The sequence below is a fragment of the Solanum lycopersicum genome, chromosome 4 (assembly GCF_036512215.1).
Source record: "Solanum lycopersicum chromosome 4, SLM_r2.1".
In the NCBI taxonomy this organism is placed as follows: Eukaryota; Viridiplantae; Streptophyta; class Magnoliopsida; order Solanales; family Solanaceae; genus Solanum; species Solanum lycopersicum.
Genome location: NC_090803.1, coordinates 59,437,643 through 59,456,277, shown reverse-complemented (window position 1 = coordinate 59,456,277; position 18,635 = coordinate 59,437,643). Strand labels below are relative to the sequence as shown.

At 33.3% G+C, this 18,635-nt stretch overlaps 1 protein-coding gene and 1 long non-coding RNA gene across 3 annotated transcripts; one reads left to right on the top strand and one right to left on the bottom strand.

Annotated features, from left to right (window-relative positions):
* Positions 1-721: 721 nt before the first annotated feature.
* On the bottom strand, positions 722-16,724 carry CAS1 (cycloartenol synthase). 2 transcript variants are annotated; one of them, XM_010321741.4, is made up of 19 exons: positions 16,515-16,724; positions 15,876-16,097; positions 14,412-14,597; positions 14,194-14,283; positions 13,869-14,063; positions 13,673-13,757; positions 12,699-12,865; positions 9,653-9,841; positions 9,219-9,332; positions 8,956-9,078; positions 8,727-8,849; positions 8,554-8,652; positions 7,187-7,243; positions 5,989-6,035; positions 5,735-5,878; positions 5,417-5,594; positions 3,109-3,189; positions 1,511-1,594; positions 724-950 (listed from the first exon to the last, which is right to left on the bottom strand). In XM_010321741.4, exons 2-19 carry the CDS (start codon positions 16,071-16,073, stop codon positions 837-839), a joined length of 2,274 nt encoding a protein of 757 aa, XP_010320043.1. In that variant the 5' UTR covers positions 16,074-16,097; positions 16,515-16,724; the 3' UTR covers positions 724-836. The 2 variants fall into 2 exon arrangements, with proteins under 2 accessions (NP_001233784.1, XP_010320043.1); NM_001246855.2 differs by lacking the exon at positions 16,515-16,724 and having other exon boundaries at positions 722-950; positions 15,876-16,128.
* On the top strand, positions 2,771-13,714 carry LOC112941380 (uncharacterized). The gene is made up of 3 exons (XR_003246588.2): positions 2,771-2,910; positions 3,088-3,233; positions 13,603-13,714. It is a non-coding gene; the product is annotated as an uncharacterized lncRNA (long non-coding RNA).
* Positions 16,725-18,635: the final 1,911 nt, after the last annotated feature.

Here is an 18,635-nt window from a genome sequence, read left to right as displayed (position 1 = left end):
CTGGAGATGAACTTATTTCAGATATTGCATGACAGGTCGATCGTATTTCGTTTTTGGTCATGAGTAGTCTCAAAGGCTACTATTATCTAGCTTTATTGTCACATCTATATGTGAAATGTGCAACATTCTCAAAGCTTGTATCTTTTAAAAAAAGCATTTCATATATGTATTTGTTCCTGAATGTCTAGTTCTGGAAATGCACGAGTAGATCCAGACGTTAATAATAACAAAAGCATAAAAATGAGTCTCGACATATGCATACGACAATGGAAGAGAAGCAAACTTGAAGTTGGAATTGTTTGAACTTTAGATCTCTGGACTTTTTAAGTTTAGGTTTTGACAATTCCAACTTCAATCCTGTATTTCTTCATCTTTTTAGAGTCTTCCATTTTCTCAAATTACTTGTTGATTTATTCATGATTATGATCGTTATTGTCAAAGACTTTGTTGTGTTTGAAGCATGAATGTAATTAAGAAATCTTAACATTATTTATTTATCAAAGAATTATTAATATTGATAAAAAAGAAATATAAGTGAATTGATTTTTGATCCTCAAAATATTTAATGATCCAAACGTCAAGAGTATTTGAAGTTCATTTTATCCCTCCACTTTTAGATACTTGTAATCCAAGTCTAATTTTCGTAGTGCTACCTAGATACATGTCGTTAGTCGTTGAGCATTGAATCAGTTTCCGTCTCAAACAACACAGCATAGGAATCACAAGTTACAAAATAACGTAAATTAATCAACTCATTTATTGTGTATCTAACAAGTTAAAGATGGGACTATAAAAAGATAAGAGTCGAGTTTTGAAGTATCATCTGGAATTGCAACTCAATTAGCTTTGAGTACATGAGCGCGATATTCTCCCAATGCCCAAATAGGAAATATGTTCCTATATGCAGAATATGATATCATGCAGTTCCTATTGAAGACTCCCATGATCTCCTGAAATAAATAAAAGACAATCCATAAGTAAACCACTCTGAATCGGTTTTCAAAACAATAAGTAGGAAACACGCGAATCATGGGGATCTTTGTGGCTCATTTGGTTGGCTATCTAGACTTTCATCTTGTTAGTGAGGCTTGATCAACGACGTACCCCCAATTTTTATAGGCAAGTCATAGTGACTGGACTTTAGCCCTTTGATTATATTGGGTCAATTGAGGTTAAAAGAAAATAAGACTATTAAGTTCTGCATGCAACCTGTTCATACACAATTTGGATATGAAAACAGCTCCATTACCAGTTTACTGAATCCGCTGCAGCCTCAGAAATGTAAATTAGGATTTCAAACCATCAAAATTTAGGTGTGCAGCTGTTAATTCAAGTTAAGCCCTAAACTCTATCCAGGAGGCACAGCCCGATTTAAAACCAAATCAAAAACTAAAGCAACCTTTTAACTTGAAAGTCCAAAAGTAAAAAGAGGCTACACTCTAGCAGGCACTAGTTCTTTATACCATAACAGGCAATTTTGAGATACAAAGGTTAGAGACTACAAAGTTACCTGCTGAGGGTAATCTCCATTTTCTTGCTGAGCATTTATTAATTCTTTTGCTGCAGAGTGTAATGGTGTTGGATTTCTCTCAGCCTGCAATTGTTAAGGGGTAAAAAGTAAACTTCAGCAGAAAAAAGAGGCTGATTTGCAATATAGTTCCACATCTCAACAATCTACAAGGATGTGTTGTGCATAAAGGCATGACAACCCTCGGTCATTATCACAAAGCAGAAGATCCAATAGTTATGAAGGTATACAAAATATTCAGCTGAGAGGTGTGAGCAGATCCAAGATATTGCTGGAAGATTTCTACGTCTAAAATTTTCAAATTAGGAATAACCATGTAAATCAACTTACTTGAGTATGCCCAATGCTTCACAAAGGTCTTCACTAAGATCCCGTCAAAAAGAACAATTTAACACTAAAGAATTGTCAGGAGACGGAATGAATGATGGCTATCTAAATACAAAATTACCCTTACAAAAGCACAATCATTAGAAGCCTCAAGAAATGACTATGGCCAAGTGACCTTCTGGCACCACCGCCAGTTCACTATTTATCTCCCCACCCCACCATCCTTCCTCCCCTTAGAATGAAAGAGAGTGAGAATAGAGAAGGGTAAACTATCAGCATTATTTCAGAGGAATGACAACTTTACCAGAAGGGTAAGCATTTGAAGAAAATCGACTGAACCTGACCCATGATTGTAGATTTCGGTTGGGTTGGTCTTAAAAAGTGGAAAAAACAAACTGAGTGTTGGTCATATATGTTCCTACAAGCTTTCTTTATTTCCTATAATTTAGTATATTTATGTTTCAATTTCTCCTCTTAGGTCTTTACTTTAGTCTCTAATGGGGTTCTTATTGCTATATGTTTTCCATGGTTGAAGGAATTTGTATCTTATACGTGTTATTATAATTATCACATTTGGTTTGATGAGTGGAATAATTGTTAGAGCCTCTTCAATTAAAGGTATGCTCTTAATTCATATTTGCATTACTGTAGGTTAATTTGTTTCTAGTATTTTTACCATTTCTTGTGTTTTCGAGCTTTTTCTTCAATATTAGTAATAGTTTTCAAACAAAATTTTGTTTAATTTTCTAAAACTGATAAACTGAACAAAACCAGTATACCTAGACTCCAACAATATTTATCTTCAATACTCATGGTTAGAGTCTTGTCTGCCTTTATGATCCAAACCATGCAAACTAATCAATGTATCGATGTTATAGGAAGTCTCAGTCACTATTGGCTCCAGAACATTTTTCTGAGAATATAAGATAGTCAACAACAGCTTGGTCCCTCCATCTTACAATTTTCATCCATGAAGGTACATAGCAATTGTCATGAGGTCTTTATCTCTCCAGAAAATTACACAGGGCATTGGCAGAAGAAAGCAACAAATTAAGGTTTCAAACTAGTTCTTTTAATTTCCTATGTGAATTTGATAATGAAGAACATCTATTTCCTTGTCAACATTACCAATTCAAAAAAAAGAAGAAAAAAGGAACATCTATTTCTTTGTTCAATTGAAATGAATATATTTTAACTATTTATTGTTACTTACAGTTCTGACAATCATGTAGGGGTCAAAACTTTATTATTACCTGTCCAGCAGCAATTAGAGCCAGCATAGCCCATGCTGTATTTACAACATGAGATCTGTTGCCTTCAAGATTTGTATACACCTGTAAGGAAGACGAAGAAAAAAGAAGACAAGAATGAATGACTGGTAAGTTAATGTGTGTACAAGAGAAGAGAAGGCACAGATAACTCTCCCTACTGCATCTTATAGGACATATGATGAGCACCTTGATAGTATGAGGAAATATGTAGCTATTTAAGTCATACTGAGTTGTCTGAAATGTTTCTCACTGCATTATAAGATATGAACTGACAATACTCCTAACCCAAGTCTTTATTCATAATTATCTATGAATTTCTAACAGAGTCTACGTTGCTCGGACTCTTCACTTTTGGTGCCGCAACTCCTGTCAACACTACGTGGGTGTGGGATCCGTGCCTATCTTGGGTAATTTGACCAAAATTGACAGAAAATTCCGTACAAATTCAATAATTTCTATAATCAAAACAAAAGCTAAGGTGAAATTGAAGAAAATGGAATAATACCTTATATATAGGAGTTTCAACATCGCTCGGTTTCTTTTTATCTCCTTCTAAGATTCTCCTCTTGATCAATATTTTATCTTCAAATTTCTCACATAATATCTCATGATTTAGGTTTTATGACTCTAGTAAAGGATATTTGAATCACTTTTTGTTAAATCACCACACCTGTATCCATACTGGATCCAGAATCTTAAAATTTAGATCATGAAGGATCCGAACTCGTATCGAACACTCGCACCTAAGTCTGAGCAACATAGCATACAAGTCGTAGATCTGATCACTCTACCTGATTGTGTTTATAGTCAAATATCGTTGTTCCATTCTTAATCTTATCTCTCTCGAGTTTAATCACACGTCAACCTCAACATCCTCATTTCCGTCACTCTTCATCTTTCTGAAACATGCGAGTTTCTAACTGGCCAACACCCTGCTCCATATAACATAGTCGGCCTAATCACCATTCTATAGAACTTTTCTTTTAAGTTTTAGTGGTAGATTCTTATCACACATGATTACCAAAGTGAGCCTCCATTTCACCAACCCTGCACTAATATGATGTGTGACATTTGTTAAAGAATGACAAAAGTCCACATTGCTGGTTAATGAGATGGGTGGACTCCTTATAAGGCTTGGACAATCCTCCTCCCTTTGAGCTAGCTTTTGGGACGTAAGTTAGGCCCAAGACCTAATTTCACATGGTATTAGAACATCGTTTGGGGTCCCCAAAATCAATATTGTCAACGCACTAGATGCTAAGCACCGGGCGTGAGGTGGGGTGTTAAAGAATGACAAAAGTCCCACATCGCTGGTTAATGAGATGAGTGGACTCCCTATAAGACTTGGGCAATCCTCCTCCTTTTGAGCTAGCTTTTGGGATGTGAGTTAGGTCTAAGACCTAATTTCACAACATTATTGTTGATCTCCCCGTTACCCTAAATTAGAGATCCAAGATACTTCATCTCTCTTGGGGATGACATGTGTATCTAGTCTCACTCCTATCTACCCTCATGTGACACGTCACTGAACTTGCAATACATGTATTAAGTTTTCGTCCGGTTCAACTTGAACCCTTTAGACTCTAAGGTGTGTCTCCAAACCTCCAACTTAGTACTTTGTCGTGAGTCTCGTGGATTGTTTAGTTCTCTGGATAAGATAAGGTGAATAGCTTGTGAAGATAATGGATAGGTTTGTAACAGTCGTGTCGATATTCAGTTTAGAACGAAATAAAGGCTGGAATAAGTTTGTGACTAAAGCTTCACTTACATAAATGATAAAAAATTAAAAAATAATATTACAATCAACGTATATCAACAAGCAGAGACTATTCATGAAAAATATTTATGAAACTATTACATGAAAAGATAGTCATAAGAAATCATTAATTCAGGGAAAAGTTAGAGCAATATGGGAAAAAAAACTATTTAACAATACGTGTAGCAGGTAATGGTGAGGAGAGAGATATAAGGACAAAAGGATCAGAAACGTCCTGTTATCCCATGGGGCCGGGAAGGGTAGAGGGGGTTGTACTACAATTGCATTCCCAAATCTAATCACAAAATAGCAGAAACAACCAAAAGAATATAATTTAATCCAAACTCATCCCACACCAAAATTTGCAAAGACCACTTTAGATGTTCCTAACTTGAAAGTTGCTGAGAGACAAGTTTCCAATGTTCCCAACTTAAAACTTGATGAGGGACAAGTTTAGATTTACTATGCATAGAAACGATAAGATATGCAAGGAACCAGAATAAGAATTAAATAAATGAGATGAGATGAAAGTACCTTATTTTGACATGACAGATAACTTTCCCCCCAGCCACCAGATGAGACTTGTTTAGACAACAAAAACGTACATGCCTTGCGGATGCTGGAAGAATTATTGTAGTTCCTTCCCGCAGCTAGCAAGCCAAGCACCCCAAACCAAGTGCCATAGGTGAAGCAAACTGCCCAAGAGCCATACCTAAAAAAGAACCTCAGACGCTAAATACAAATCGATGATTTCACAAGAAAAACTGTGGAGGTGAAATTGCTCATTATACATAGAAAAATGTGTTGGTAGTTCCACTGCATGTTTGAAAAATGAGGATAACAAGAACTAACCATGAGCCATCTGTTTCTTGAATTGATTCAATGAAGGCGGCAGCTTTAGCAATACAGCGTTCGACTTCTTCCTTACGATGGCCAGGGTATAATTTCTTAAATGCTGTTAAAGCTTGAATTGCAGCTGAGGAACACTCTACATAACTGTATAGTGACAAAGCTTTGTGGTTAACAGGAATCTGGGGATATATTTTGTACGTATACATATACTGCTATACAAGAAACAAAGTCAAATATAGGTGCAAATGACTTACGGGTAATCAATAACAATATCTCCAAAAGTCTCAGCAGGGTTGATTAGCTGAACAGGAAAAATTTATTCCAAATCAACAAAGACTTGAAAACTTGCATTATACATATCAAATAACCAGCAAACCACCAATAGTCCAATACATCCATGTAACATTATGTCATGTCCAAGTACAGAATGAAATGTTTGTGCAAGATCCACTTTAATGATTTTCCCAAATTCTCTAGCACCTCAGTCCAAAACATCAAAAAAGGACAAACGTATAAAAATGTCATTGTGGAAAAACTTTTCATTTTCCTTACTACCCTTTTAGTTATGCTAGGCATTAATTCACAACTAGCCCATAGATGTCAAAGTATCCAATGTTTGGCAAATTGTTAACTTCCTAATATGGACTTAGGAGTCAGAATGCACCAGACACCCCAGCAAATAAGACTAGAGAAAAATGTAGATGGCCATCTAGTGTGGTCTATGTCATTGAACTTATTAGCTAAAGAAAGGTGAAAAGTAGCTAAAGAACTTAGGACACAAACATAAAGTGCATCATCCTACTGCAGCAATAGATGACCAATTGGGCCAAATTTTCTTTGTTTCCTCCATGAGACCTAATGAAACCCGCTTGATGATTCACTCTTAACTTGTAGACAGAGAAGCACTCACCTTAGTATTAACTGTAAAAGTTCTATATATTTTACGTTTAAATCTTTTGATTTTTGAATAACATGAAGATTAGCTCTGATACATACAAATCAGACCAACTAGCACTCCGCCATGCATTGATGGACAGGTGGTTCAACACTAGCACTTCACCAGGTTTTTCTATACTAGCGAGACTTGCGAGCAGAGTTTTATTGTAGTCGTATAAACATCTTTAAGAACAAACGATGACCATAATCTCTAGTGGAGTGTAATACGAGCCAAAAAAAGAAGCCATAAAAATTTAGAACTCCCCCAGAGCAAAATAAGAAGAAAAAATTATCTAGTTTTCTTTTTCTTTTATAGCAGGAAACAACTTCAAAAGTAAAAACAAGAATATGCTAGCCTACTAAGCATGAGCGGAATCATATTGAATAAAATGGTGTATATGAATCCACCAACTTGACAAAAAATGTTATTATGTGTAAAAGCAAAAAAGCTATGACATCGAGAATAATATTGTCTAAAGGGAAACATGAAACAAATGTAATTTGCAAATGAAGTACCTCCAACCATGGATATGACCTTGAGAGTTCATATGTTGCAAAGCCACCACCGCTATTCTGCATATATACCAGGAATAAGATTTTTTAGTGATTCACAGCACTGCAGTTTCAGGAACAACATATAACAAAAAATTATCTCAAAAACTTCAGAAAGGCATAGATTTTATCAGCTGGATTTAGATAAAGAGCCTAGAGATGTGGCCAAATAAGCTCACTGTCAACTGGTCGGATAACTTCAAATTAATCTGCTCAGAGCATGCTTCAATAAATAAGTACTTTTAGTGTTCTATGGAATACGGGTTCAGAGGTAAAATTTTAAAATTCAAGCACATCAACTGGAATTAGCATTTACAGTTTCATAGAAAGGACAGAACACACAAGAAGACCCAGATCGTTCTTATATCCCAAACAAGTTAGTTTATGCGAGACTACCTTTGGTAGGTAGGAACTAATAGAAGTTGTTTTACTTTTACATGCAGTTGACGGAATGCAGTTTCGAACTTGGGCAGGCTGGGAAAATTATGCCTTTTTCACCACTAGGCCAAGGGTCACACTTGCGTTAGTGGGGTCAAAAGTTAATATATAGATATAAAATTTTAAAAACTGATTAAATATACATATATAGGCGGTGTTATTTTTCAACGAAGTGGGTTCATGTGAACCCACTTGACCCTCTGTGGGTCCGCCCCTGATGGAATGTAGCGAAATAGCTTTCAAGTAACAGGAATTAAGAAGAATGGTATCCAAGTTATCTACGGCATGAGTTAGGAATGCAATCTCCCTTCAAGTCAAACAAGCTTGATTTAGCCGTTACGAAACCAAATTAGGCCAGTTTACAGTAACTAATCTGCAAGGGCAGTTGACAGAAATCATAGCACGTGCTCTTATCTGTGTTTTATTAGAATATTTACAGAAGCCTGGGGTTAAAGCTATGTTAATGCCTCCTGTCCCTTTTCGGTGACATTGCCTTAAAACTATCAAAGTAGATTCTGCTATCCAGATCCAACCAAGCACAATGTTACCTCCTAGTACATATTTTGAGATGCCAATTTTTTTTTGGAACATGGTTGACTAAAATGTCATAGCTCAACATGAATTTAGCTTACTTACAAAAGCCTCTAAATGATAAATTAGCTTATTTTTCTGCCACAACGCGCAAAATCCGAAACTTAACATCCACCAGGCCACATGAAGCATCTTGGGGATGCATTAAGAGCCTAAAGAGCATCTAAGAAGAGATTGAGGCCACTCTCAAAAAAGACTGTTCATTTACGCACAAAAATGCAGCCTTAACTAAAAAATGACGGGAAGTAAAAGGCAAAGTAAAGACACAAATTATGGAAATATGAAGGGAAGAATGCTATTACCTGTAAAGAAAGCAAAACATTTACAGCATCATACAAGCGCTTCGCCTCCAATGGATTACCGACCATCTCTGATGGTAGCTTTGATAATAGAAGAACTGCCTGGTAGACAGAAATAGGTTAACAGAAAAAGGAACATATCAATAGGTTTGTGAATGGTTGTTACAAATACTTACCTTAAGTCCCTCTGCAGTACAATCTGAAATGGGCCACCCATGATCTGCAGTTGAAAAGGGCCAAGCACCTTTTGAAATATGACGATACCAGAAATCTAGATCACCAGGGCAATTATCTAACACCTTCAAAGTAAAGAAATGTTCTTGCAAATTATATCAATATCAGAGGTAAAAATCAAGATAATATGGAAGATTACACCATAATAATATGACCCAGCAAATATTATACTTGTGTATTTGTTAAGAATGAATGTGCTTTTCTCAATGTTGATCCATATTCTTCGCCAAACCCTGTCGCAATGATTGCTTGAACTGCAAATGATGTATCCCAACATTGACTTCCATTGTACCCCTACAATATGGCAACGGATGATCTATATATCATCAGACGTAAGGAAAACAGAACTTATAAACGACCAACACCAGTATAACAAAGGTAGGATATTTAGGAAATATTTTAAACATAAAAACTGGAAAGTGATATTTGTACACCTTCATTTTCATGCCATCTTCAGCAACCCACATATAATCATGAATTCTTGGAAGATGCAACTTGAAAGCTTCTGAATTAGGATCTTCAACCCAGCAGCAAAGCATATTTATAATCTACAAATGAAAGGCCAGTCTTTCAGCAAACAAATGAAGATTATACCCATATTAGTCATGTCATCTATCAGGAGTAATTGAAACTTGCAGGCAAACACAAGAATAACAAACTTTCTAAATAGATTTCTCATCTGTCTAATATTGAATGCAATAAAGTAAAGCTTAAGAAAATGCGGGAGATGGTAAAAAGTATCTGCAAACTGCATTTTAACTCAATCTTGAAAAAAGATCATCAGATTTTATAGCTAGGTAAGTTTGAAAAACAATCACTAGTGTATGGATTAACAAGGCCTTTACTAATGAAAGTTAAGGACTAATACCTTGTTTACAGGTCCTATGCATATGTAACGAGTGTTTTCATCTTCATAATGAATGTGCTCCATCACGGTGCGCAGAGCTTTTTCCCTCAATCTTTTCCCCGGCCAGTGCATCAAAATAGGTTCTACAACCTTGTGAAGAGTTGCCCACATGATATCTTGTACTAGAGGGTGTGGGTAGTAAAGGTCTTCCTGCAGAAAATTTAGATAAGTAAAAGAAGATACAATCCAGGAAAAAGAACCGTATAAGTTGCAATCCACATGTCTTAGTGATGCAAATGTAAAAGGTACATTAAATTTTGCTACAAGTTATTAGCCAATTTCATAGGTGTGGACTTGCAGCAAGAATGTGACTTCTTATTTGTTTTCTTTTCTTACTTAGGTGTATTATAGCCCCAGTATAACTCTAGATTATGTAATGCCTCAAAAGGATGATGGACAAAAGATTTCTCAATCACATTACCATCAATGTCTATCAGTCTGGTAGTACAAGCATTGTTATTGATACATTATTACAAGAATATATGCTTTGACTTCATGCATTTTTCCAGATAACAATGGTGTGCTGGCCAATGTATTTGCACCTCAACTATATCGCTGAGAATCTTTTACCCCACCAGCAAGGGTTAACTCTGCCCACCATGGTTTGGACAGATGAGAACAAAACACCCATCTTTATTTATCTCTGCATGGGTTTGAATTCTAGTCTTGCATAAAGCACACCCTTAGTTCAGAGATACTTGGATTCGAGTTATGAAAAACTTTTGTTCCACTAATCCTCTTCATAAGTATATTTCTCAAAGAGCAGCCGGACATGGAGATGATTAAGCTTCATGAAGTTTCAACTACAATAAACTTCAAAACATGGCATAATGTTTGGGAGTCACTTTAGAGGAATCCTTGAAGAAAGCTTGGAACAAGGTTGCAACTTAGAAAATGACATTTTGTTCAGTAAAATGCTAAATTTGACTATACTATGAAATAACTTTATGACAAGTTAGAAAAAATGCAACTTGGAGCTTGGTGAGTATAGGTTGCACCTAATTTTTCATGTTCTATGAAACCACCCAACCCTTGTTTCTTCTTGAAAATCATGATCCTCCTCAATTGGCTCTTTGCTAACTCGACAAATCGCGTCACCAATCGAGAAAAAATACAAGAAGCCCAGGTTTGAAGTTTCCTTGCACCAAAAATAGGACTTCTCTCCTCCCAAGAATAAGACTTCTTGTTTGTTATTTTCTTTTCAGAATAAGTTTCTTGTTTCTTTTGTTAACTTGAAAAATCACATCAATATATATCTGCTGCTTATTATTGAAGATCTGCTTCAAAAGACTTTGACGAAGGGAAGTAGGGAAGTATTGATTTGACCACATTAATTTCATCTGCACTTTTCTCAAAGTCAGTTACTTGCCAAAATGTGATATAAATTTCACTGAATAGCCAGAGATACTCTCCACGTAGGGGTCGTTTAGTGTGAACGATAACATCATATAGCCCTGGGATTAAATTATAGTGGCACATAATGTGTTGTTTGGTTGGCAAGACTGGATAAATTATTCCAGTTATAATAATTAGTACCAGGATAAGTTATTCCTCCCCTTGGGAGTTGGGTGGTATAGTAATCCCGGATAACTTATCCGGACATAAAATAGGTAAATGACAAAAATATCCTTTCAAACCCTTTATATACATCCCTTTTTTTTCTTTTTTAACAAGGGAAACCCACAGCCGCTACCGATGTATAATAACATTCATAACCTTCACCACTTCTTATTTTATGATAATTCTTCATATTTTTCTATTAAAAAATTACACTATACAAATATAATCTTTATTTATGAATTTATTTGACTAATTCTTATGTTTATTTATATTTTGATTTATCATAAAACAAATTATTTTAACAAACTTAAGATGGAAGTTCTATTTTTAAGCTAAATAAGAAGAAAGTTTAATTTTTAAATACATACAGTACCATCATGGGAGTGCACAAATAAAAATATTTAAGCTAAATAAGATGAAAGTTTTATTTTTAAGAATGAAGAAAACTAAAGGGAAAGGTGTTTTTTTAAACAAACAACTTGTTTTTCAAATTTATGCAATGCATGTTATTTTGAATACAACAAACCAAACACTCAATAAAAGATAATCCCCGCATAAGTAATCCCAGCATAACTAATCCCATCATAACTAGTATTCGAACCAAACGACCCCTTAAAAATAGTAGATAGTAGGATCCTTGGCTAACATCTTATGTAATATGAATCAAACAACTAAAGGATTAACTCAATCTTATGTTATAAAGTTAGACCTACTGTCCCACTGTTTGATGTCACAAGGAGACATCCATAGTTACTTTCTGAATGAAAACATCAAGTAATAGTGTACGAGAAGATTAAAGTTGAAACAGCAAAAAACCCTACATGGTATAATCGGGTCCTAGTGTTGACAATGATTGACTTGTCACATGTTATAAACTTGAAGCTAGGGGTAGCATAAGCCTGCGCTTCACCTTTCTTAGGTGGCACTTTAGTTCGAACACTGAAGCGGTATGCACCTAGCTCATACACCATCTTGAAGAGGGAGATACTAAACAATCAATATAGCGAAAGTGATCCATTAGATATTAAGACATGTGGTTAATGACTACGTTAGTTTTTTTCAAAAATCAAAAAATTAGTCTAGAGGACTAGTCACTATATATAGATTACAAACTTAAAATTACATCTTCACATCAAAGTCAAAACTTTAAATTAATCTTCAACTTAGTTAACATGATGTAAACTCTATATTTCGCTTAGTTAAAATGATTTTTATTTATATGTTATATAGTAGTTATTGTTGCTTTTCACCATTAACAACACTACTGTTTATTCTATTTAGATTCTTAATGCTTATGAGATGATGATTGGTCTCATGATGCATACTAGTTAGATCTCTATTATAATGATTTTGTAACAGTAGGATGTTTCTAAATCTACTCATGATTGTCCAAAAAAAGAAGGCGAAAACAGTAAATAAACATAGACAAATTACTGCTCCTACCAACCTTTGCACACTCATTGCGAGCTTTATCCCAATCTACTTCATGATACGGGACCGTAAAGAGCTCCTTTCTCAAAGATAAAACTGTTGGAGTGATAGGACCAACAAAGCGTTTACCATAAAGGTAGCACATAGGAAGATAAACCATCCGGCAATGGCACCACATTCTTCCTGAAAAAAATGGATAAAACAAGAGTTTCCATTTCTTAGAGAAGACAAGAAGCATACATTTCTTGAGAAACAGAACCAGTAATGTATTGAAATGTCATGATACAGCCAATACCATAATAGACTATTTAGCAATTTTGCTTCAAAGGCACCATTATGCTTCAAAGGCACCAATAACCAATGTAATCAGAGGAAAAAAGAGCAAAAAGAGAATAGAAAAAGAATCCAAGGTCCATTGGGGGTTTAAGAACAAAGCCCAAATAAAGTTTAAGTTTTAATGAAGAAAGGTGCAAATGGAGAAAACAAAATATGTATGTTTAGTCCAAGACTAACAATAATAAGCATGAATAAAATACAGGGTCAAAGAAATTGAAAAATTTTTACGATAAAGTGAAATTCAATTGCTAAGTATCGCCTCTTCAGGATTACGTTCATTGGTAAGGAGAAGTATGTCTTAGAGTGGCGCCCGCTAGGCAAAGCGAAGCGCTCAACTTGTTATGTGCCTCGCTTCAGGGCTTAAGCACCCTTTGACTAAACTGCCAATAACTAACACAAGAGGAAGTGACTAATGACACATTGACCTTACAATTTTTTCCTCTGAAATATTAAATTTGCCAACATAAACAGTTTTCTTTCATCCATTTGTTTTTTGAAGACATTGACAATGAGCGTATGTTTCTCCAGTTTACCCATTTCGCCATATTCACTGATAGATTGATTCTCTCATTATTCTATTACAGGTGATGATTTTCCAGAAGAAATAAATGGAAGAAGTTGAAAAGTAGCATAACAGATAAAGGTGAAACTAACCAGGATGGATGGGAAGGATATAGGGAAGAAGCCATATTTCAGGAGGAAGTGGGTTGTTCCCAGACCAGTCAAATACTCCAAGCACCTTAATATTAATTTAGAGGAAAATAAAGTTTATTAAAATTTCCAATTTATACTGATCTATTTAAAAGGCATTCTTTCAACCCAAAAACATGAGTTCTAGAAGTTACTGAACTGAGAGCCACATTTTCCCCCATGATGTAATGGCTGTGGCACTACCATGATCTAGAATCCATTTACGGCCCTTTTCCATGGCCCCATCTCCATCATTAGCTCCTTCCCCAAGCAATCTCAGAGTAACATAGCTCAAAGCAGAACCAAACATGGTGCTGTGGCTCTCAATATGCAAACCCCACCCACCATCACTATTCTGTAATTTAACATTGTTACAACAAAAGTTTTTTAGCACCAGGTGAATAGTGAAGGAAGAAGAGCCAATGAAATTAACAACAAATTAAATACACAAAGCAGCGATGTGAGTATAATCAGAAAGGACTTGCCTGATGGTTATAAAGATATCGAATCATCTCACGTTTATGTTCACTTGAGAATACTGCATTGAGTGCCCCCGTAATAGATAGAGCAATAATCTGTTAATGATGTAAAAGAAATCAAAAAATAATCATTAAAATAGAAGTTATGACCCAATTCTACAGCATAAAACATTAAAAGTATCTTTCAAAGTTAGGCAGCTAGTAGCAGCAATAGAAACATTTACCATGCCAGGCATTAGAAACATCGGGCCTCCATAATCTCCAGCCCAGTGACCGTCATTATTTTGTAGAGTGGAATAAAAACTTAGCGCTCTTCTCAGTGTGGTAGCTACATTATCTTCTGTAATAACTTCATTGTCATTAATTTTGACTTGTGGCAAGATACTAATTCCTTGGTTCTCCTTTGACAACTGATATATAAAAACAAAAAAGAGCAGGGGGAATGTGATGACGTTAACTGGATAATCAACATATACGCAAGAGCTAATGACACAGTTTTTCATGCATGTTTCCATCATGTAGTCATTCCCCATTCATGTGGATTGTTGGGTATTATTGGTGTGAAAAGGAAATAAAGGTTTTAGTCCCGGCGCCTTTTCTTGTAAGAGCAATTATTTTCAGAAAAGACACCTAATTTTCTGAAGACACCTATTATTGGCTATAACAGAAGCCTTGCCTCAGATTTATACCATAGAATTCAATTTTTTCTTCCCCTCTTCTTTTGCATTGTTCTCAAAAATAAAAGTGACTAAGTATCCAATGTGATTGGCACCTCCTCTTTTCCATTCGCAGAGTTCTGTAATTTGAAGTTTTATTATTACAGAACAGGTTTTTTGGTTCTATCCTAGGAGGAAATAAGCTGAAACCTTTGGCAACATTGTGGCGATTAAATTTCTTATAGACAGTGTTTTCTGTGGAGCGTGGACTCAGGATTAATTTAAGTTACTGTTTAATTACAGATTTTACTAATTAAAAATGGTTAAGGATATAGGAAGCTAACAGTATTAACCCTCTAAATTTATTGTGCTCCCACCATACACTATTAAGAGGATTCATCATAATTATTCATACATAAGCTCTCAACCTATTGCAACTTTTCTCCACTGTTTGAAAGAAAAATGGAAAATTGGAAGCAAAAAGAAACCATTTTCTCTCAAGTTCTCTATCACTTAATTTTGATTGTTACAATGGTGTATAATTGAGGCATCGGGGAACAGAATCAGAGAGTGCATGCTCCTCTACCCTTCTAATAGTACTATCAATTATCAGACAAACAGTGTTTACAATAACCCTGCGAAATGTTGAAACATTATATGTTCAATATTGGAGAAAATGGATCCAGTAAAGGTAAACTGTTGCAGTTTGTTAAGTTATTTTGAAATTGCCTTCTCTGTGTAATTTTCTTACAGCTAAATATTGTTTACTGTCAACCTATACTAATAAATACTGTGACATGAAAAGATAAAGGTAAAAAAAAAAAAAAACAGATTTATTAGTGGTTAAAAAGTAAAAATACATCTAAAGTATCCATTTTTGTAGTTTCATACCTGAACTGCCATGCATACAAATTTCCTATTTGAACTATCACCAACTATATATCAAAACGCAATTATCAATCATTTCTTTTTTCCTACCTAAAATTTCGCTAATGCATCTGCTAATTAACTTGAGGAGGAAGTTGATTTTACCTGATAACGCATAAGGAGATCAGCACTGTGTTTTTGCTCCAAACGATGTTTGGTGAAGTGTTCACGAAACTTTTCGATCTGCGCCCGATCTTCTGGAGATCCAAAGTCTGCTTCAAACTCCCATACTTCCCTACCTACATGATTGTTCGTCGTCCGCAGCCATGGACTCCCTCCTTCTGCTACTTTCAACTTCCACATTCTTCAACAGATTCACTCCGCTTACTACAAAAATGATAAATTATATCAGAAATTGTTAAAAACCTTGCATTTTGAACTACATTGAAATATAACAAATCAACGATTCACCAGCACCACAAACTACTGACAGCTACTGGAAAATGAATAAAAAATCAGAAAAATTGGTAGGTGAATTTTTTTTTTAAAAAAAGGCAAAAATAAGCCGATGCTGAAGATTTGGGGTAAAAAACAGAATTTAATTGAAAAAATTACAGCAAATGAGTGTAAACTCTGGGGAAAATGAGATTAAAATGCAGAAATTCAAATATTTAACCAGAAAAAAGACAGAAATCAATGGAAAAATAGATCAAAACAAAGAACAAAAATGTACAAATTAAGAGAATGCATTGTAAAATTTGGACGATGAATACAAGAAAACGAAGGATGAATTAGAAGAAACACCTGTAGTAATTGTAATCAAGAGCTGAGAGGTGAGAGAAATGGAGATTCGAGTTTTGAGTATGAAATATCAAATACTTTATATTAATGTGAGATTTTATTTGGGGAGAATCCAATAGTAGTACTAATAATTATTGAATACAGACGAAAATGGGAAAAAAAATAGAGTGATTTTGGTAGTGCAAGGTGTCAGTGAAGCACGTGCAGTACAAATGACAAAAATCAAAGGAAAAATGATAAATATATTTTTAAATTATAGTAAATTATATATAGATATTATTCGTTATATTTTTAAAATATTAGTACTTTATTATTTGAAAATTAGAGCGAATGTATTTTTTATACTAATATATATATACATGTCATAATTTTATTCTTTGACTCTGCAAATAAGATTATATCACGTATTTTTATTTAGTTTTTTCTTCAAATAAAGAGTACATATACTCAGCAGCTTTATACTACAACACATCAACATATAAAAATTATGAAAAAAATATCTATATATTATTTATGATAATTTACGAATATATTTTATTTTTAACCCAAAAATCAATGAAGAAAAAAATTGGACATAGTCAGTAGGGTGTACACGTAGCACAAAAATTGAATGTTAAAAAACGGACGGCAGCCCGCCAGCATGTTAAACACCACGTTTCCATATATATTCAAATATTGGAAAAGGGTCCCTAATCTGGTTTTTGTAATAATTACTGGATGTGGTTGCTCGTGATAGCACGAATCTAATATATATTATTTTTATCTTAATTTATATGATAGAGATAAAATATAGTGAATACTTAATTTAATGTAATTTTTAAATATTTAAATTGTTAATAATATAATTTATTATAATTTTCATAATTATTAAATACTTAATATATATATATATATTTTTTTGGTCTATGTAGCATAGAAAAAATTTTAAGAGTCAAACAAATATTTTTAATTGTTAAGATTAGTACAAGATATTTTACACAGTTTTTAAATTAAATAATTTTACATTAAATAATACAGATTATAGTACTATTTTTGTCCAATTTTAGTGACATTTATAGATTAATTTTAAGAATCAGTTGAATTTGTATGTGTTTTTTTTATAAATATTTTAAGTTGTGAATTATCATGATTTATAATATTTTATATATAAGTTTTAACTATACATTAATTTCAAAAATCGACTAAATTTTTTTAATATATTTTTGTTTTTGAAATATTTAATGTTCTCAATTATCATGATTTTTAATATGTTTTAATTTATTCGTAAATGACATATGCTGCTTCCTTTGTCCTATTTTATATAGTAAACAAAATTTTAGAAAATCAATTCCATTTTTAATATATTTTTAAATATTTTAAATTATTGATTATTGTGTTCTATAGTATTAAAAAATTATAAAACTTGTTGTCGCTTGAAAAATGACCACGATAATTCGAAGCCTACAACAAGTGGATGAATATCCTCTTAGAGCCTATTTGGATTGGTTTAAACAAATAACTTTTAAAAAGTTTTTGAAAGTGCTGAAACTCATTTTTAAAATAAGAAGTTATGTGTTCGGATAAAAGAGCTGCAGTTGGAAAAAAATTGTTGATGTGTTTGGCATATAAGTATTGGTAATGACTTTTTTTTTTATCAAAGTGTCCGAAAACCCCTTAAAGTTGTTAACATAATAAAAAGTTAATTAATTTAAAATTTTTATATTTAAAAAATAAAATAAAATTAATTTATATTTTACATCCATAAGTAATAATATTTCCTGTCATTCACATATTTATTTATCATCATAAATTATTTATAAATAATAACAATAATATATAACAATAATAAATAATAATGATAATAATTAATAAGAAAATAATAATAATAATAATAATAATTATTATTATTATTATTATAATAGTAATAGTTATATAATAATAATAATATATAATAATAATAATAATCACAAAATAATAATAATAATAATACAGATAAAATATTAATAATAATAATAAAGATAAAATATTAATAATAATAATAAAATATTAATGATGATAAAAATATAATAATAATAATAATAATATTAAAAATATAATTATATAAAATAATTAAGGGTAAAAAAGTGATATACTTGGACAACATAA

What these genes read in the sequence shown, in the direction of transcription:
- CAS1 (XM_010321741.4), bottom strand. Translation starts at nt 16,073, where the DNA reads ATGTGGAAGTTGAAAGTAGCAGAAGGAGGGAGTCCATGGCTGCGGACG. An exon ending in GTACTGCAGAGGGACTTAAG is followed by an intron (nt 8,653 to 8,726) that starts GTAAGTATTTGT and finishes TCTGTCTACCAG; the next exon opens with GCAGTTCTTCTATTATCAAA. An exon ending in ATCTGTCATGTCAAAATAAG is followed by an intron (nt 3,190 to 5,416) that starts GTACTTTCATCT and finishes TCTTCCTTACAG; the next exon opens with GTGTATACAAATCTTGAAGG.